The 20,992-nt window shown below is 46.5% G+C and overlaps 1 protein-coding gene and 1 long non-coding RNA gene across 3 annotated transcripts; one reads left to right on the top strand and one right to left on the bottom strand.

Moving 5' to 3' along the window:
- Positions 1 to 2,166: 2,166 nt before the first annotated feature.
- On the top strand, positions 2,167 to 19,106 carry P2RX4 (purinergic receptor P2X 4). Of its 2 annotated transcripts, XM_077875551.1 has the most exons (12): positions 2,167 to 2,348; positions 6,185 to 6,332; positions 9,381 to 9,452; positions 9,553 to 9,625; positions 10,068 to 10,164; positions 14,123 to 14,203; positions 14,305 to 14,446; positions 14,546 to 14,682; positions 17,294 to 17,387; positions 17,530 to 17,595; positions 17,972 to 18,067; positions 18,562 to 19,106. In XM_077875551.1, the coding sequence occupies exons 1-12, from the start codon at positions 2,215 to 2,217 to the stop codon at positions 18,586 to 18,588; spliced, it is 1,167 nt and encodes a 388-aa protein (XP_077731677.1). In that variant the 5' UTR covers positions 2,167 to 2,214; the 3' UTR covers positions 18,589 to 19,106. The 2 variants fall into 2 exon arrangements, with proteins under 2 accessions (XP_077731677.1, XP_077731678.1); XM_077875552.1 differs by lacking the exon at positions 9,381 to 9,452.
- Positions 6,651 to 10,079, bottom strand: LOC144299824 (uncharacterized). Its single transcript, XR_013366496.1, has 2 exons — positions 8,759 to 10,079; positions 6,651 to 7,381 (listed from the first exon to the last, which is right to left on the bottom strand). It is a non-coding gene; the product is annotated as an uncharacterized LOC144299824 (long non-coding RNA).
- Positions 19,107 to 20,992: the final 1,886 nt, after the last annotated feature.

Below are 20,992 nucleotides of genomic sequence, written 5' to 3'. Positions count from 1 at the left end.
CACAAGCAGGGGGGAGGGGCACATGGAGGGGCAGAAGCAGGCTCCCCGCTGAGCAGGTTGCCTGATGCAGGGCTCTACCCCAGGACACTGGGATCACAACCTGAGTTGAAGGCAGAAGATCAACCCACTGAGCCACCCAGGCACCCCTAAAATTCTACACTTTAAATATGTGCAGTTTTTTGTATGTCAATTATACCTCAAGAAAGCTATTTTTAAAAACACATAAAGGGCAAGAATGTAAATGAAATAACTTTCTTTTCCTCATCATTTTTCACGATCAGTTTCTCTCATTGGTCCTAAGGATATAATACCACCTAGTAATTTAAGAAAACTTACTTAGATATTTCTTTTTAACCTGCTTTGTTCCAAAACACAAGCAAACTATTTAAGATTTTATTTTTACGTAATCTCTACACCCAATGTGGGGCTTGAACTCATAATCAATCCCAAGACCCAGAGTCACATGCTTACTGAGTGAGCCAGGCAGGTGCCCCCAAAACACACACAAACCATTTAAATTTGAGATTTGTATGGCTGAGACCATCTCATTACTATAGGATAAATATTAACAAGAGCTGGAACTGAGTTTTGGCTCTTAAGGAAAGCATTTTTAAATCACCTTCCAATGAGAATTTAGCAACTGTATTTTCCTTTTCTACACAGAATTTAAGCCCCTCAGCTGCACCAACCTGCATTTTGGCAGAGGCTTCATCTGCCTGTTCACCTGCATATCCGTAGCATCAAGAATACTGCCAAGCACACAACAGGCCCTCAGTAAGTATGTCAAATGAATGAATAAAATCCCACTTAACCTGTCACCACTTTTTCCTAGGACCATTTTAAACTGAGGCAGGTGGCAGCTCTAGTCTTCCTTCGAATCCAACAATTCCATCTCTAGAGATAGATGCTGTCTATTTTCTTCAAATTTTATTATTCACTTTTATATATATATATATATATATATATATCTGGAAAAACAAGGTGATGTGGCTTAGGAATCTCACATCCAGGAAATAAACTAAAATATTCTATCAAAGATTGTGCATCGGATCCCAAACTAGAAGCAATCAGATGAGAACAGATAGGAAAATCACTGCATACCCTCCAGAAGAAACAGTCCATTTATTAAAAATAATCATCATCACGACGAGTCTGCAGTAACAGAGAAAACGAGTGGTGTGAACCAGGAAAAACATCATCATTGCCTGTGATTTACAAACTAAAATTTTATACACATCAACCCGTGAGAATTTATGACGGCTGGCTGTTTGAAGGTGCTTATTCATACTTGAATGCATTAATGAAACTCAATGTAAAACATATCTCTGAAAACATACCTTTTGAAAGGGAATAAACAAATGTGGAAAATTATGTTCGAGTAGTGGAACTGTGGGTATTTCCTCCACTTCCTTTTATTTTCCAATTCTCCCTAAAGTTGTGATAAACCTGCTCAGTTGAAAGGACAGCCGCACAAACCCCGCCCTAGCTCAGAATGCTTCCTCCCTCCTCCTGTAACTAAGGAGGCATCTGAATTGGACTAGGGATGTGCCCAGGGTCAACTCCAAGAGGGCCACTGTACAGGGCGCGTGACTCCAGCCCTGGGCTCCTAGGGCACCTGACATTTCGGCTCTTCCTCCAGAGGTTGAAGAGGCACAAGTCTGGACCTCCCGAGGGGCTGCTCCTTCTCCAGAGCTGCCCCCGTCCCCCAGTCACGGTACCTCCTAGACCACCTAGGAGTAGCTCACTGGCCCCCCCCAGCTCTGCCCCTCGAGGGGTAACTCATTCCCAAGGGAGACGTCACTCTCTCCTCCAGAGCCGGTCACTCCAGGGGGTCGTTCGTTCCCAGAGAGGAGAGCACCCCTTCCTGATAGCCCCAATGCCATTTTGCGGGGGGTCGCTCGTTCTCCCCAGCCCTACTGACCGGGTCACTCGTCCTCAAGGAGGAGCTCGCCCCCTCCCCACGGGTCCCACCTCGCCCGAGACAGAGACGCGGGTACCGGAGAGGGCCGTCTCCCGGCCCCCGCCCGAGGCTCAGCGCCGCCTCCTTCCCGGCGCTCCGGGGCGAGGCGAGGCGAGGCGAGGCGAGGCGAGGCGCGGCGCGGCGCGGTGGGCGGCCCTGGGCGGGGCTCCCGGGCGCGTCACCAGCCGCGGGCCGGGCCGGGCGGGCCGGGCGGGCGCAGAGCTCGGAGCCGGGCGGCGCGGCGGCGGCGTGCCATGGCGGGCTGCTGCGCGGCGCTGGCCCCCTTCCTGTTCGAGTACGACACGCCGCGCATCGTGCTCATCCGCAGCCGTAAAGTGGGGCTCATGAACCGGGCCGTGCAGCTGCTCATCCTGGCCTACGTCATCGGGTGAGCGCGGCCTGGCGCGGGCCGCCCGCGGTGCCGGGGTCCGCAGTGTCGCGACGGCCGCCGGGATCTCCGGCTCCGGGTCCGGGCCGTGCACCTGCTGCTTCTGGCCTGGGTCACCGGGCGAGCCCCGCAGGCGGCCTCCAGGCGCGGCCGGGGCGTGGTGGGGCCGGGACCCGCGGCGGGTGACAGACGCCTCGCCGAACCCTGCCGGAGGGCGGGGCGGCGGGCCGGGCTGCGGGCGGGAGACGGCTTTGGTGCTGTGTTTGCAGAGCAGAGCCTGGCTCCACCTTCATCCTCCCCCTTCCTGCCTGTCCCCTCCGCGCTGTCCTTTGGCTGTGGCGGGGCTTGGCCCTAAACGTTTCAGTCTTTGCACTTCACTTCCCATTCTGATGATCGGCGCTTAGGCTTTCCATTTGGTTTCTTTTGGATCTGCGGCTTCCGGTCCTTTCCTTTAAGTACCATGTGATAACCCAGGATGGTGAAGAGGTTACACTCTATGAAGCATTTAAAGTTCACTTCGTTTTGTGCAGTTGTTAGGGTTTTTTTGTATAGGCACTGTCTTTAAGCTTCTTCATTCCCCGTGCTGCCTCCTTATACGTCTGTGTGTCCTGCCACCTTCTGTCCCCTGGCCACGTGCTTAATTTTTAATTGAGTGCACCCGTTAGAATTTAATGAAACTCAGAAGACGTTAACTTACCATCTGGGCCCACTTTCAGGGTCCACCTGGGGTGATACGGTGTCTACAGCTGCTGAGCTGACAGAGGCTATCGGCTCTGGCATTCCTTTTCTTAAAAGACTTAATGCTGGGGACCCCAGCTGCACGTTAGAACCTGTGGGGAGTCTTTTAAAAATACTGATTGGGACACCTAGGTGGCTCAGCATCAGCCTTTGGCTCAGGGCATCATCCCAGGGTCCTGGGATCGAGTCCCACATCAGGCCCCCACAGGGAGCCTGCTTCTCCCTCTGCCTGTGTCTCTGCCTCTCTCTCTGTGTCTCTCATGAATAAATAAATAAAATCGTTTCAAAAAATAATAAATAAAAATACTGATTGCGGACTCCCATCCCCAGACCTTTTGATTTAATTGCTGTGGGGTATGACTGACTCACCAACTGATTCCGATGTGCAGCAAACTTTGGGAACCAATGTCCTAGTGTTTCTTAAACCTATCATGAAAGACACACCTGAGGAATTGTATAAAGACGACAGATCCCTCACCCTGGAATGGGATTTAGAATGTTAACACTGTCCCTGGGAATTCACATGATCAGGCAGGTATGGCTTCTAACAACTATCCGCCTAGCAGCAGTTAAGTTCTGACAGGATTCAGTGGAATGGTTTCCCACATATGGGATGTACATCAGAACCACCTGGCCCACTCCCAGGTTTGAATTTAGTCTGTCTCATTAAGTACCACCACCAACTCCTTGCTCCCCAGTGGTTTTGATGATGCACCCTTAAATTTTGAGACCTGCTACTAGTTAGTTGACTAAACTCAAGATTGCTGGATTAGATCGGAAGCATTTAGAATCAAGAGCTCGCTGCTTTTTCCTCTTGGCTTCTGATACTCAGTGGAGGATTAATTTAACTCTATCTTAAGGTATCTGTAAAGTTCTGGACTACAGAAAGTGTTGACAGCTGCACTATATGATATAGTAGCCATTAGTCACCTGTGGCTATTGAGCTTTTAAAAGGTACCTACTCCAAAACAGGATGTGCTACCACCATAATATACCCACTGGATTTTGAAAGCATAGTACAAAACAACCAAAATAGGGACGCTTGGGTGGCTCAGCAGTTGAGCATCTGCCTTTGGCTCAGGGCATGATCCCAGAGTCCTGGAATCGAGTCCCACATCAGGCTTCCTGCATGGAGCCTGCTTCTTCCTCTGCCTAAATCTCTGCCTCTCTCTCTCTCTCTCTCTCTCTCTGTCTCTCATAAATAAATAAAATATTTTTTAAAATGGTAAAATATCACATTAATACATCTTACATGGATAGCATGTTAAAATATTTTGGACATATTGGATAACATAAAGTCTATCTTTAAAATTAATTTTACCCGTGTTTCTTTTTACTTTATAACATGGCTACTAGAAAGTACATTACATGTGTGGCTTGTGGTACATTTCTATCGGGCAGCACAGCTTTCTAGAGTTCCTGGTGTGTTTTCTACCTTGATCATGAGGATTTATAAAGCAATAAATGCTTTGGTTTTATCCATTTTCCTATGATCCATCTTCCTATGATCCAACCTGACTCAGGATCTGAACTAAGGGCTTTTTTCTTTCTTTCTCTTTTCTTTAACTCATCTCTTAGCTTCCTGATCCAATTCATCTTAACTAAACATGCATTTCTCAGTTATCTAATTCTGTTATCTGTCATATGATGAGGAAATAGTTAATCACATAGTGATTGCTGTGAAACCGTATGTCTCTGCTTTAGCAACTCACTGTACTCTATGATAAAATAATAGTAGCCTTCCTGCCCTAAGCTTCTGTGTATCTGAATAGAATTAAATGAAAGCTTATATTGTAGCTAAATTCCTAGAACCTCTGAAGAAAAAGATTTATGTGGGGAAAAGCCTGTTTCTAGGATGAACAATGAATATGGAGACTGCTTAGACCAGACAAAGCCATAAATAACTAAAACCAGTGATTTTTTTTTTTTTTGAGGTCTCAGCAGCTAGAGCTTTTAAGGAGAGAAGGAAGGTGCTAGCATTTCTTGATTCTAGAAATAACAACAATAGCAGTTGCTGGGAGGTGTTTAATAACAGCTCTGGTGGGAGGGAGTTCTGATTTATAGCATTGGCCAGTTTCCATGGTGTAAATACTCCCATCATGGCCAGTTTCAGCCTACTAATGGCAACACATTGTTCTAAACATTTGACATGCATAACTCATTTAACCTCACAACTATCTCGTGAAATCCTGTTATCTTCTCCATCTTATTGGGGGGGAAAACTGAGGCATAGAGAAGTTAAGCAGCTTGGCCACAGTTATGCCTGGTGAATGGTGGAACTGAGAAATGAACCATGATCACTGGCTTCAGTTTGTGTTCCAGTGTCCTAACCACTATGCACTCATGCCTTTAGGTTTTTAATTATTCAGACTAGTTGCAATGCCCCCAATTCTTCCCAGAGACAACCTGAATTCTTGGAGAAAAGTTGTAGTGTAAAGTATATAGTAGTAGTAGTATAAAGTAGTATGAAGTTTCTTGAAGTGAGATTCTCTTTTCCAAAGGGAATATAGCGTTCAGGGCAAGAGAAGAGGCTTCAGAGGCAAAAGACTTGAGTTCACATCCTGACTTTTCGTTCACTAGCTGTGTGACCTTGGGCAAGTGACTTAACCTCTCTGTGTCTCAGTGTCCTCCTCTGTAAAAATAGATAATAATGATATCTGCCTTCTAAAGTGGTCAGGATTAAATTAGTTAATACGTATATAGAGCTTAGATCAGTACCTAGCATCTGAAAACACTTACATTGTTAATTATTATCATAATTTTTATTATCTCTAGGTGATTCTGCAGGTCATGGTGCATTAAAAATGCTCAACTATCTAATAAAGACACCATTCATTGAATACTTTCTTTGTGCTGATCACTGTGCTAAGTGCTTTACCGGTGTCATCTCATTTATTTCCCACAAACCACCCTGTGGTTTAGGTTATATACCCATTTTGCAGAAGTGGAAATGGAACCCTCCAAAGTTAAGCAGTTTTACAAAGTCAAGTAATTAATGAATGTTATACTGCCTGCTTCTGGTTATCAGAGGCTCGCTAGTATCAATTCAAATTCACCAAATCCTCCTGGCAATTTAAGAGACCTGTTTTATTTTGTAGGTGGGTGTTTGTGTGGGAAAAAGGCTACCAGGAAACAGATTCTGTGGTCAGCTCAGTTACTACCAAAGCCAAAGGCGTGACTGTAACCAACACTTCGATACTTGGATTCCGGGTCTGGGATGTGGCGGATTATGTGGTTCCAGTTCAGGTACGCCTCCCCCCATGGCTTCTGTCTAACACCAGAGCTTCTAATTAGCCCTTTCCCTTTACTGACTTTGCATTCTTGATTAATGATTGGCTAAGTTCTAATATCACCGATACCCAGACTAATTGTCTTAGTCCAAGAAAGCAGTGCGGACAGATCTCTTTCTGCCTTAAGATCTAATAAATAATAGTCAACCAGCTATGTTACTTCAGCTCTAAATCATGGCTGGCTTAAACAGACTACTCAGGCTGTCTCAAGCCCTGAAAGATGGAAAAGCAAATATTTTAAATCCTGGGAAAAATTCAAGTGTAAGTATTGCTCTTCCACATTTTGTATGTGCTTTATTGTTGTAAACCCACAAGGTAAATCTTTTCAGACAGTATAAAAGGTTTATCAACAATTGGAGACCAAAGCCAAACCAGAAGGAAACAGACATACCTGCATAGGATTTCATGCAAAGGAGAAGGGAAGAAAGTGATTGATACAACATCCTAGGATCTGGTCTGTTAATCCACAAATCTCCAAGTTAAATATTGACTCTCTCTAGCCATGGTAATGGCTGTGGTCCACAGCCAGATCCTGACATATCCCTCCATATGGCTTATGTGCTAGGATGACTATGGTGGCTAAATCTCTTTCCACTTAGAGCTCAGTGAGGGCAAGCAAGGACTTCAGAAGCTCTCTCTTTCTTCAAGTGTGCTCATTTTCCCTCTACCTTCTCAAGAGAAGGATTTTGCGTGGTGCCCAGAGAGAAGGCTGAGCTAATGAGCAATGAAGATCAAATTGAACAGGGGATCTGTAGTTTGCTGGAGGTGGGTGGTCCTGTTGGTATGCAGCTGCTTCCTGTGAAGCCATAGCCTCAGTCTGGCAACTCAGGCCTTCACACTCTGGCTGTTTACTAGGACCAAGGAAGAGTGTTGGCCCACTTCTTCTGCCCCTCAGTGGAAAGGAACAGGCAGCAGCTCCGCCTTCCAGCTCAGCTCTGGCCTGGGGGCTTCGTGAGCTCCACAGAGCTCTCTCTCCATGAGCTTTCACAATGTCCTCCTGCTTCTCTGCCAATGGAACACAAACATCTGTTTGCACCACTTCTACTTGGCTCATCTCCAGACTGACATTTCCCTAAGCTTAAAACAGAGAAGAACTAGAACACAAAAGTAAATCCTATAAATTGTTCCCGTCTCTCTCAGGAGCCATAGAAGCAGCCTTCTATAACACATGCTGTAACGTGTGAGCAGCATGTTTCTGTGTGGAACACCGGGACCCTGACAGGGGTGCTTGGAGATACTTGGGCATCATGCTACATCCTCATGCCTCCTTTTGTGGTCATTTCCTTGTCTCCCAACATGGCTTGTTCTAGGCCTTTCTTTGGAAGATGCCAGGTATTCCTAGATCTTCCACAACAACCCTGTCAGAGCTAGGTGTAGAGATGTCCACAGATACTTTGATACTTGAGTTACCCTGATCCCCCAGATGGCTCCCAATGCTGACTCCACTCCTCCCAGAAGTACGAAATTCTCAGAGAAAGCTTTTAGCATCTCATTTTAGAATGCCAGTGCTCAGTGAGTGGGAGGTCCAACTAGAATTTTGGGCATCTTTGTCTTTTACTCCTTATGTTGGAAGGCCCTTAGCAACCAACTCTTTAGCCTCATCCCCAGTGAATTACTCTCCAGAAACCATTTCACAGCTTCCTGGGAGGAGAAAACAGAACCTTCTTAAAGGGAGAAGTGTCAGTTACCGACCCTGACTGGGTCTACTCTAGAATGTTTTATTTATTTATTTTAATTTCAGTTAGGAAAGAAGACCAGCCAAATTTGGGACTTTGGTGCCCTTGTGTTTTTGTACCTCTGAGGTAATCCGATTGGCTGAGGATGTTTTGCGCACCTGTTGGCTCTTTTCCTCAACAAGCCAAGCTTTATTAAGGAACTGCCTCAGATTAAAGACACTTTTTTTCCACTGAGGTGAAATTTATATGTCATAATATTAACTATTTCAGATTGAACAATTCTGTGGCATTTAGTACATTCACAATATTATGCAGCTATCACCTCTTTCTGGTTCCAAAACATTTTCATTACCCTAAGAAGAGACTCCTCATCCCACCCTCTTGCCTTACCTCCACCTCCAGGGCAACCACTCTTCTACTTTCTGTCTCTATGGAAATTTCATAACAATAGAATCATGCAATATGTGGCCTTTTGTGTCTGGCTTCTTTGACTTAGAATCATATTTTTGAGGTTCATCCACATTGCAATGTGTCAGGGCTTCATTCCTTTTTATGGCTGGATCATATTCCATTACAGGTATACATATAGGTATAGATAAACACAACCTGTTTATACATATGTCTGTTGATAGACATTTGGGTTGTTCCCAACATTGGGTCACTGTGAATCATGCTGCTATGAACATATGTAAACAATAGACCCCACCTTATCCATGGTTTCAGTTACCCATGGTCAACTGCTGTCCAGAAACAGGTGATCCTCCTCCTGACATATCCTCAGGTCATTTGTAGTCCAGTGCTACATCACAGTGCTCATATCACCCGCCTCCCTTCACCTCATCATAGAGCCATTTTATTGTCACACAAAGAAGGGTGAGTACAGACAATAAGGTATTTTGAGAGAGACTACATTCATGTAACTATTAATTACTATAGTTCTATTTTAGCATCGGTTCTTGTTAATCTTTTACTGTGTCTAATTTATAATTTAACCATGACAGGTATGTACACCTATCAGAAAAGGCATAGTACCTGCAGAGTCAGGGACTATCTGAAGTTTCAGGCATCCCCTGGGGTCTTGGAACGCATCCCCTGCTGATAAGGAGGAACTGTGGTACAAGTATTTATTTGAATCCTGTTTTCAGTTAGGCTATAAACTCTCAGAGAACAAGAGATAAAAAGATGAGTTTTGAAATTGTTTTCTGTGTAGCATATGGGAGAAGTAAAAGGTACTGTCCTATTCAGTGAATGACCGGCATTCTTTGTGGCTTGGCTTGACTCTTCTGAAGGTAACAGGTGGTGCTCTCTCCCCTCTACCCCCACTGCAGGAAGAAAACTCCCTCTTCATCATGACCAACATGATCATTACCTTGAACCAGACCCAGGGCCTCTGTCCTGAGGTAGGCAGCTTCTCAGGGAAGAGCCTTGGGCCTCAGGCCCCTCTTGTCAGCACCTGACAGACCACGTGGAATTTGTTTTCACTCTTTCTATTTTTTCCAGCTTCCAGATAAGACCACTGTGTGTAAATCAGATGCCAACTGTGTTGCTGGCTCTTCAGGCACCCACAGCAATGGTATGAGTATGTGGCTGTGACCCCACAGAAGACACTTAGCCTGGGGAGGGCTGTCCCTGACCAGATGGCCTCCCCTGTGGAGTTTCTCTCAGAGAGAAACCTTCAGCATAAAGAAATGCCCCACAATCCTCAATTTCTTCATGTGACCCTGGGCAAGCCTGATGTTGAGATTCAGGTCCCAGGATCTTCTCCACATTCACCTGTCACCTGTGCCCCAGAAGCCATCCCAGATCTTGCCCTGTGCTGTGACTTAGCATCACCCTAGTTGTGCTGTTGGACTCAGCCAACTATTTTCCTCTAATTTCTGGATACTGTACAAATCCCAGAATTGGAATAGCTCAGGATTGATTGCACAGGATCCACAGGTGCCTCCACTCTCTCTACCTGGCAAAAGTAGAGCATAGGAGACCCCTGTGGACCTGGGTCCCCCTTGCCCCTGCAGGAATTGCAACAGGAAAATGCGTGCTTTTCAATGGGACTGTAAAGACATGCGAGGTGGCAGCCTGGTGCCCAGTGGAGGACGACACACATGTGCCAGAGTGAGTCCTGCCTAAGGGAAGATGGTGGGGATGTTAACCCTGTGTGTTGCCCCTTTGGTGTCTGCATGGAGTCAGGCTTCCCAAGGGGGAACCACAGGTAACCATCAGTGGCAAGGTGGGCCACAGTGTTGGTCACCTGTGATAGAAGTGCAAGTGATTTATTTCTGTGTTTGGACTCTGTCAGTTGAAGTAACTACTGTGCCTTACAAAGGACACACACAGAGCAGAGGCAGTTTATTGTTCAACTAACTACCAAAAGCCCAGCAGAACTAGACCTGGGGCTCCCAGGACAGCTTCAGAGTCTCTACCTTTTGACTCTGCTTTCCCCCTTCCATACTGGCTTCATTTGCGAGACCCGTGGTGTAGTCCCAGGAGGCAGCTCTGGATTTAAATTTCCCCACATCTCCCAGCCCAGTTATCCATAGAGGTTCTAGACCTGTCCATCATCACACCTTCAGCCACATCCCTCAGCCCATCCCTGTAGCTGGGGCATGGGTTTTGCTTATTAGCTCAGGTCTGGATCACATGCCCACCTCCAGAGCCGGGGTGGAGTCAGTCCCACCCAAAGAACACAGCCTGAGAGTAGGGCGTGTGGCTTCCAAAGGAAATTGGGGGTTGTGTTACCAGAGAAGAAGGGAACAGATACTGGGCAGGAAAATAATTAATGTCCACTGAAGTGTATTTATTATAAAGTAGAACAGGTTCAAGGTTGCCCTAGAACAGCATCCTTCCCAATAGTAATTTGTTCTGCTTTGACTGGGTAGAGTTAGAGGTAATACTCTTGGGATTGCTTGCAACTCCAGCATTCTTTACCAGAGTTCAGACTGAGACATGGATGAGGCCAGGGGCGCATGGAACCACAGGAACCCCATCCCATGCGAGCTGTAACTGAAAAACAGATGAGAACCTCTGATTTCAGGATTGCTGAGGGAAGAAGCTCAGGCTAGGGAAGAAAATACGAAAAGAAAAAGAATCCTAGCATTTTTGAGCTGGAATGTGTCTTGCAGAGCTCTCCTCCCTAACATCAGTGCCACTGGCCATGGGTTGAGCCTTCGAAATGTGTCTGGATCCAAACAAAATGCTCAGTGTAAAATGCACCCAGAGTCTGAAGACATTGTGTGTGTGGGGAATATATATATTATATATTTATACATGTATATTATATATATAATTATTATTATGTGCTGTTTATCGGGTGAAGTAAGACTTTAGACATATTGGGTTATTGTAGAAAAGTTAATTTCACTTGTTTGTTTTTATTTTTTAAAGATTTTATTTATTTGAGAGAGAGAGTGTGCACAAGCAGGGGAAGGGGCAGAAGGAGAGGGGCTAAGGGATAGGGAGAAGCAGGCTTCCTGCTAAGTGGGGAGCCCAATGTGGAACTCCATCCCAGGACCCTGGGATCATGACCTGAGCTGAAGGCAGATGCTCAAACACTGAGCCACCAGATGCCCCTTTTTATTTTGTAATGTGACTACTAGGAACTTGGAATTACAAGGTGGTTTATATTTGTATCTCCATACATTTTCACTAGATAGCACAGTTGTGTATTTAATCCAGTGAAGGTGATTTTTTTTCCTAAAGATTTATTTATTTACTTTAGAAAGAGAGCACAGTGGGGAGGGGCAGAGGGAGAGGAAGAGCGAGTCCCAAGCAGACTCTGTGCTGAGCACAGAACCAGACACGGAGCTCAATCTCACAATCCTGAGATCATGACCTGAGCTGATATCAAGAATTAGATGCTCAACAAACTGTGCCAACCAAGCACTCCCAGTGGAAGATGATTTTTAAGTGTACCGTGATTCATAAAATAATATGAGTCACATGGAAAGACATTCCCATGTTCATTCATGTTCAGCTTCTGAGCTTACTTCTATCAAGGAGGAAATCCTGGTTTGGGGTATCTTTTGTCACTTGCTGATTTCCATTTCTCACAAGGAATAATCCCCAGATTCAGCATCTTGGGCAAACTAATATTAACTACAACATTTAGTAGTAATGTTGTTTTGATTTTATTATATTTATTTGAACAGTGACCTCTGACTTGGGGCCAATGATCTCTTGTTTGCCATTTCCATCTCTCAGGATGAAAAGTTTTATTTCAAGATGAATGCCAGGGCACCTGGGTGCCTCAGTAGGTTAAGCGGCTGCCTTCAGCTCAGGTCATGATCCAGGACTTGTCCTGGGATCGAGCCCCACCTGGGGCTCCCTGCTTAGCAGGGAGTCTGCTTCTCCTTCTGCTTGTGCTCTCTCCCTCTCTCTCTCTCTCTCTCTCTCTCTCTCTCGATGAATGCCAATATAAAAAGTGAGTTGATCCTAAAAGCAGAGTTGATTCTAAAAGTGGAAACCCATATGTCCATCAACAGAGAAGGAGATAAACAGATTACAGTTCATCCATCTGAGGGAATATGACTCAGGCATAAAGAGTAGATGAGACATAGGCTGAGCGAGAAGTGGGCTCCCTCTGGGGAGCCCGATGTGAGACTCAATTCCAGGATCCTGAGATCATGACCTGAGCTGAAGGCAGACACTCAACCACTGAGCCACCCAGTTGTCCCTCACCTCAATTATTTTTTTTAAAGATTTTATCTATTTATTCATGAGAGACACACACAGAGAGAGGCAGAGACACAGGCAGAGGGAGAAGCAGGCTCCATGCAGGGAGCCTGATGCGGAACTTGATCCGGAGACTCCAGGATCACACCCTGGACCGAAGGCAGGCGCTAAACTGCTGAGCCACCCAGAGATCCCCCCACCTCAATTATTTTAAAACAGTGAGTCAATCTTTAAAGTATTGCAGATGAGGGGTGGCTGGCTTGCTCAGTGGGTAGAGCATGTGACTCTTGATTTTAGGATTAGGAGTTTGAGCCCCCACACTGGGTGTAGAGATTACTTAAAAATAAAATCTTTTTTTAAAAAAAAAGTATTGCATATGAGATGAACAGATGTGGAGGGAAAATTCAGAAATCCCTGATACAATGCATCCCTCTTGATCCAGAGATGAGGGAGTTTGAAGCCCTGGGGAAAGTGCCTTGGTCAAGGCCTTCCTTGTCATCAGCAGTGACAGATTCGGCTCTCTTTGCTGTGTCTCAGGGTTGAGTAGACTATTGATACAGTTTATAAACTCAAAGATTCCACCTGGATCAGGGGAACACACTCAAAGGAGCTTGCCTACAGCACTGGATTCTCCTGTAGAAACCCATCAAAGATGTGGTGTCCCCTTGGAGACAGATTCAACTTGTACTGTCAGCCAGGAGCTGACGTGGCACTTGAGAGCCGAGGCCCTGTGCCAGCAGACACGTGACTTCTATGTACTTTTGAGATGAGGTCAGGATTTACCTTCTCAGTGAATTTACCTTTGCTTTACTTGTAAAACCAGATCTGTAGAGCATTCCCAGGGAGAATGGAGAATGCCTTAGGGAAGCGAGCTCTGAAACCCCACAGCTACAGGCTGAATAGTTTCCCAGGAAGCCTCTAGGCATCACCCTCCTTAACTATTCCTCAAGCTCTTAAATTCCCCCTGCCTTCTGCAAGAGGCAAGAGAGGAAGAAATGGAAAGGCTTGGTTTAGTCTCTGCTGATCTAGTGTTTATGCAGAGGACAGTAAAAAATGCTTGAGGTGTTTCACTTTTTTTCTTGACAAAATGACATTGTAAGGCACATGTGCATATGCTTCTTAAAAATATTACGTAAGGGGATCCCTGGGTGGTGCAGCGGTTTGGCGCCTGCCTTTGGCCCAGGGCACGATCCTGGAGACCCGGGATCGAATCCCACATCGGGCTCCTGGTGCATGGAGCCTGCTTCTCCCTCTGCCTGTGTCTCTGCGCCTCTCTCTCTCTCTCTGTGACTATCATAAATAAATAAAAATTTAAAAAAAATTTTAAAAAAATATTACGTAAGAATGGGAGTATATGTATATTTGTACTTCTATTAACAATATGCTATGATTTTTTTTTCAGACCTGCTTTTCTAAAGGCTGCAGAAAACTTCACTCTTTTGGTTAAGAACAACATCTGGTATCCCAAATTTAATTTCAGCAAGTAAGTGGTGGCCAGCCATGTGAGTTCACAGAGTTTTAGAGTAATTTCTGACTCTACTTGGAGGTTTTCTTCGTTTCATTTCTGCTTCTTCCTGACTTTAGGAGGAATATTCTTCCGAACATCACTACAACCTACCTCAAATCGTGCATTTATGATGCTGTAACAGATCCCTTCTGCCCCATATTCCGTCTTGGCAAAATAGTGGAGAGCGCAGGGCACAGCTTCCAAGACATGGCCATCGAGGTAGACACAGGCCCCTGGATTTTCTGACAGTCTTCAACACCTCTCATTCTAGAATGGGCCCTGAGGAAACCTTGCTCTGTCTCTGCTCACACCCCACAGGGAGGCATCATGGGCATTCAGATCAACTGGAACTGCAACCTGGACAGAACCTCCTCCCTCTGCCTGCCCAGGTACTCCTTCCGCCGCCTGGACACCCGGGATGTGGACCACAATGTGTCCCCTGGTTACAATTTCAGGTAGGTGTGAGCTTAGGTCCCAGTTCTCTTGGGGGGGTGGTGACGGCAGCTGGATCACTCCCTGGTCCCCATCCACGATGGTCCATACCCATCAAGACCAGCACTCATTCGGTCCCCCAAGGACAGGTGGGAAGGCTGTATGCCAGGGAGAGTGTTCAAGCAGAGCCTTGTGCTGGCAGTATCCTGGCCCCTAAGAGCCCCCTGTGCCCCTCCTTATCTCAGAAATCATGTTGAGATAATATGCAGAGCAGCCAAGAGAGGCTGGCTACTTGAGCTTCCCAGGGCCAACCTCAGGTAGGACTGGCTCACTGATTCTGAAGAGTGGGTGAGGAATTAATTTCTCAAAGACCGAGCCTGCCCTGGAATCTCCAGGGTACTGGGGATACAGGTTTAAGCCTCAGGAAAGGCCTTCACTGCTATTTCCCTGCTCAGAGTACCATATATTAGTGTTCTGGGGCTGCCTTAACAAATTACCACAAAGTGGGTGGCTTGAAACAACAGGAAGGTACTCTCTCTCACAGATCTGGAGGCCAGAGGCCCAAAATCAAGGTGTCCACAAGGCCAGCCACCTTCTTTGCCTCCTCCGGTTCTGGCGGCTCCTTGCAATGTTCGGTGTTCCTTGCCTTATACACCCATAACTCCTGTCTCTGCCACTGTTGTCACATGGCCTTCTTCCCTCTGCGCAGCTCTGTGTGTCCTCTCCTCATAGGGACACCAGCCATATTGAATCAGAATCCAAGCTAATCCAATATGAGCTCACCTTAACTCACTCCATCCACAAAGACCTGATTTCCCTACTTCCACTTCACATTCACAGGTTTCAGGTGGACACAAATCTTGGGTGATGGTGTTCAGCCTGGTATAGCTAGTAATTTGATGGAGGGGCCAAGGGGCCAAGGCCAGGTTTGCCACTTCCATGAGGTGGCAAAACCTGTAGCCATGTACATTTTCATGTGCCCTCTGTGGCCTCTTTTGCACATTTTACCACTCTTAAACAAAGCAGCCCTACCAGGGGCCACCTGAGTAGGTCTGAGGCGCTTTTGTGTTGCCCTTGTCTCCCTCTAGTGGTGACATGTACAATCAAAGACACAAGGGATCATAAGACTGTCCAGAAATGCAGTCTGCTATCATTTTGACCCATCTGGCTCACTGATACTAGGAGAGATATTTGAATTTTTTCCTAGGAAAGGAATTAGATGTGTGTTGCTCTCTCTCTACTGTTACAGTTTAGAAACTATTGAGGAAAACCTCAAGCGTGGGTCAGAACTTCAGGACAGAGAGAAGCTGATGGGGGCCCTCACCAGAAGGGCACCCATGCATCTGACCTCCGCTATCATCAGGCCCCACCTGAATTCCCCAGGCCCGACCAGGATGTGGAGGCTCTGGGCCAGACCGTTGCAGGCCAAGAGTTTAGGCTTCTCTGAACCAGTGTCCTATTTAACACGGGCAGCAAATGGTTTCATGGTTCAACAGTGCTCACCACCATCACCACTCCCCTTTGTGGGGTTTTTTCAATGGCTTTATTGAGATATAGGTCACATACCACATAGTTCATCCACTTAAAGTAAGGGATTAGATCGTTTTTAGCCATGAAGCTGTAGGACTATCACAATTGTAGAACATTTCATCACCTCAGTGAGAAACCGCATACCCTTCAGCCATCCCCGGTATCCTCCCGTCAACCTCTGTCCCTGCCAACCACTGTCTACTTCCTGTCTCTCTGGACCTGCATATAAATGGAGCCACACGGTGTGTGACTTGCTCCTTTCACTCTGTATCATGTTGTTTTGGTTTTTTTTTTTTTTAGGTTCATCCATGTTGTAGTATTTATCATTACTTTATCTCTCTTTACAGCCAAATTGTGTTCCATTGTATGGATATGCCACATTTTATTCATTTATCCATTGATGGGTCAATGGGTCTTTTAAAAGAAAGCCCAGTGCTGAGTCTGTGAGTTCTGTGGAGTTTCATGGCCGGCTCCATGCCCCTGCCCACAGGCAGTCCTGGAGTTTGCTGCTGCCTGGCCACATTCTGTTAGTAGCCAGGATCTCCTTCAGACAGGTAGGCGACTCAGCTCTGATATGGAGGATATTCAGCGTGAGAGGTTCTGGCTCAGCCATAGGAGGCAACAGTGATGTTAAAAAAGTTTTTCTGGCATCCTCCTGCCAACAGCCCAGTTATCACACTGTGTGACCCACAATGGCCGGGGGTGGCCCCAGATGCTCAGGTATCATCTGTCCAGCGGGTAGTGCTGGCTCCAGAGGGCCTCTGGGAGTTTTGCTCTAATGTCCCCCGCCCGAGACCCAGAGGGTGGATCCAGCCACCTGTCTGTCTCTGCCCTGTGCCTTCTTTTTTTTTTTTTTTTTTTTTTTTTTTTTTTTTTTTTTTTTTTTTTTTTAATTTTTATTTATTTATGATAGTCACAGAGAGAGAAAGAGGCAGAGACACAGGCAGAGGGAGAAGCAGGCTCCATGCACCGGGAGCCTGACGTGGGATTCGATCCCGGGTCTCGGGAATCGCGCCCTGGGCCAAAGGCAGGCGCCAAACCGCTGCGCCACCCAGGGATCCCTGCCCTGTGCCTTCTGCCTTTAACCCATCCTCCTTTCCCTAGGTTTGCCAAGTACTACAGTGACCTGACTGGTGCTGAGCGCCGCACGCTCATCAAGGCCTACGGCATCCGCTTCGACATCATAGTGTTCGGAAAGGTAGCCTGGCCTCCTGCTCCTGTCAGGGCTCTGGTCCAAACCTAGGCTTCTGGGTTGGCCAGGGACGAGGGGCCCCCTCCCTCACCTTTTACCTGCTTATGTCCTCTATTGCAACTTTTTCTTTTTCTCCTGTCATTTGTAGGCTGGGAAATTTGACATCATCCCCACCATGATCAACATCGGCTCTGGTTTGGCGCTCTTAGGGGTGGTGAGTGACTTAGCCTGCTCCTTCACCCCCGGGCCTGGAGCCCTCCTCAGCAGTAGTTAGCACAGCAAGATGAGCCCCTCCACTGGCATCCGGGTTCTTCCCCTTGTCCCTAAACTCTTTTCTAGAATTGACCCTCCAGGCTTGTTGCCCTTGCTGCTACCTCACCTCACCTTCCCTTCTCCAACACCACAGCTCTCTGGGCCTTGCCTTCTCCTGAGAGGTGAAGCCTTTCCTTTCTTTATTTTTTATTTATTTATTTATTTATTTGAAGCCTTTCCTTTCTTTGAAAGAGTCCAGGCTTTTTGGGAAGGGGCATGCATAGAATAATAAACTAAAGCATCTTGGCTCATTCTTTCTTGCCCTGTGTCACACTCAGGCAACAGTGCTATGTGACATCATTGTCCTCTACTGCATGAAGAAAAGATACTACTACCGGGAGAAGAAATATAAGTATGTGGAGGATTATGAGCAGGTAGGCCACCTCCTGAACTCTAGAAGGCAGGAAGGCCCAAACACCTGCCTCCTCCACCTTTTTTGTACCAGTGGTGAGCACCCTGAGTACTGGGCCAACTAGGGGAGGCCCGAGCACAAAGGTGGTGCTATTTGGGCCTGTGGTCAGCCCAGGCGGCTGCACACCACTCATTCTCTGCTCCACTTCTAGACCGTCACTCTTTAAAATCTAACCTCATTTTAATTAGTGACATCTCAGGTTAGTTATGATAATGAATATTATGACAAAACCCCACACTACTTGAACTTGCCTCGCATAGCAAGAGGGGTTGGGTCCCACGCTTTGAGACCCCCTGCACTAGGACTAACCTGTATATGTTCAGTTGTGAAGAACTGCCCAAAAGTCCTGGCTCACACCTGCCCTGAATGGTCCAGGCTTACCTGTGGGCAGCACATGGTGGGTACACATTTATCCATAAGCATATCAGTCAATGATAAGCATATCGTCCTTTGCAGGGTCTTGGTGGAGAGATGGACCAGTGATGCTTACTCCATACCTGGGCTCCCCACAGTCCTCATCAGAGCACAGCACGGAGAAAAGGCTGCTATGTCACCTCAGGGAAGGTTCCAGAGTCTGAGTCCATCTCCACTGCACAAGGACATCATGGTCACCCAGCTGTTTTGTGTGTAGGATGTGCAGAGTAAACCACCCTGCACAGTGGGTTGCCTCAACTTGGGGATGTTCAGGTGACCTCTGGCCCAAGGGCAGTGGTGAGTGCTACTGCCACTGCAGGGGCTGGGGCCTCACCTAGGGCCAGCCTTCCTCAGGGGCTCCCAGCTCCAGCTCCCTGCAAGACAGGCCCAGCTGTGGTCAGGCAGCCTTGTTCAAGCACTTTACAAGGGAAGGAAGGACAGCTAGGTGTGGTCACTAGACCTTGAGCACACCTGGGCTGCTGCTTCCCTCCCCCGTCCATGCTGTCACAAGACAGAGTCTGTATATCCTCTGAAAGAAGAGGCATATTGATGTGGTCGAGGACCAAACATTAAAATGATTTTCTCAATCTCTGCCTGGTTTCATAGCATGTAACTAGAATTTTCCTCCCTTCTCTTTTACTTCGACCCGTAAACCCATCTGTTGTCCCAGTTCACGGTGTTCAGAAAAAAACTTCTTGAGTCTGTCGTTGGAGCTTAGGTGTTTTTCCCCTGACTTGACCTTCTCTTGAAGGCCTTAAGAATTTTGATCTTTCTGAGGTTGTTGTGTTCCTACAGAATTTGCAAGATTTTGTACCGTGGTGACTACTTGTCTTACCCGCACATGCGGTTTTTTTGGTTTTTGTTTTTGTTTTTGTTTTTTTTACCTATAATTGTGACACTACACTATGGAGGACACAATTTTAGGTAACAAGAACATGGCTTATCCTCCCCCCTCCCCACTTGCTTTCCAGAAGTCTCCAGCTACAAGCAGCACCACCTACACCTACTTTGAAATGTTAATAAAGTTATTTCTAGCTATGCCTTCACACCGACTTAATTCTGCAACAAGTCTTCAGGAGCTGCTTGTCTCCCCCCTCCCCCCCCATATCACGAATTCATTTCCAAGTACTAAAGGGAACGTTTATTTTAGAAGTGCCTGCTTCTGCTGGATAAAACTGGGCTTTTCTTGCTTGGGGGTGGGGGGCAAAAACAAAACAAACATTTAACAAACCCCTTTGAAAAAGCTCTGGCTTGTGCTGCCTTTTTCTTTTTAAAGATTTTATTTATTCACAAGAGACAACAGAGAGAGGCAGAGACATAGGCAGAGAGAGAAGCATACTCCTGCAGGGAGCCTAATGCAAGACTCAATCCCAGGACCCCGAGATCACAACCTGAGCCAAAGGCAGACTCTCTACCACTGAGCTACCCAGGAACCCCCGTGCTGCCTTTTTGAAAGAAAGAAAAAAAAAAAGCCTGCTTGAAACACATGGATCAAGTGGAGCTGGAATTTTTTAGGGACAGTTTTTCATCTGGCAGGCTAAGAAGTGATAGTTAACAGAGTGGGGGAGACTTCTTGGCCTCCTTTTTTCTCAAATGTAATGCTCAGGCCAGCTGGGGTGCAGGATGGGGAAAGGATTGCTTATTTTACTCACCATTCAGCTATATTCCCACTGGCTGGCATTCCCCAGGCTGCTGCTTAAGTAGGGGTCCTTCACCTTTGCACCCATGGACAGATTTCCAGTCTCTGGAATTCCTAAACTCTGCAAAGTGATGCACCTGTCTGCATGTCTTAGAGCTTTCATTCAATTCTCAGTGGAGTCTTTGGATAGGAACACCTGCTCTTGACTCTTAAAGACCAGTATTCCAATGTTACATTTCTGCAACAACAGAACAAGGAGCTTTCAGACTTCATCTGCCATCCCTTTTACCAAAAAACCTAAGCTCAAAGCCAAAAAAGCAATGTCATGGGCTAGATTCACGTTTGGAGTGCAGGGAATCCCCAGCCTCTAGCCTGAAGGACGCATCAGTTCTAAGTCTCCAAATGCCATGAAAACCTGCAACTGGGGCACCTGGGTGGTTCAGTGGTAGAGCATCTGCCTTTGGCTCAGGTCATGATCCTTGGGTCCTAGGATCGAGTCCTGCATGGGCTTCTCACCCAGGGAGACTACTTCTCTCTCTGCCAATGTCTTTGCCTCTCTGTGTCTCTCATAAATAAATAAAACTAAAACAAACCAACCTGCAACCTGTCCAAGCTCTGTAGAACACTGCATTTGCTATCAAAGTTGGAGCCCTTGGACAACTGACTTCACTTTCCTGAGCTTCACTTTGCAGGTAATAATCCATAAGATGGGATAAATACCTACCTTGTGGGGTGATGTGTTCCATGTGTAATTAATACTGCTCCCGTAGCTGCTCACCTGGTTGGTCTCCAAAGAAGAACTAGCAATTACCTGCCTGCTAAAACAGTGCTTCT

This window comes from Canis aureus, chromosome 27 (genome assembly GCF_053574225.1).
Source record: "Canis aureus isolate CA01 chromosome 27, VMU_Caureus_v.1.0, whole genome shotgun sequence".
NCBI classification, from domain to species: Eukaryota; Metazoa; Chordata; class Mammalia; order Carnivora; family Canidae; genus Canis; species Canis aureus.
The sequence above is the reverse complement of the archived record's forward strand: the minus strand, read 5'-3'. Positions and strand labels throughout refer to the sequence as shown.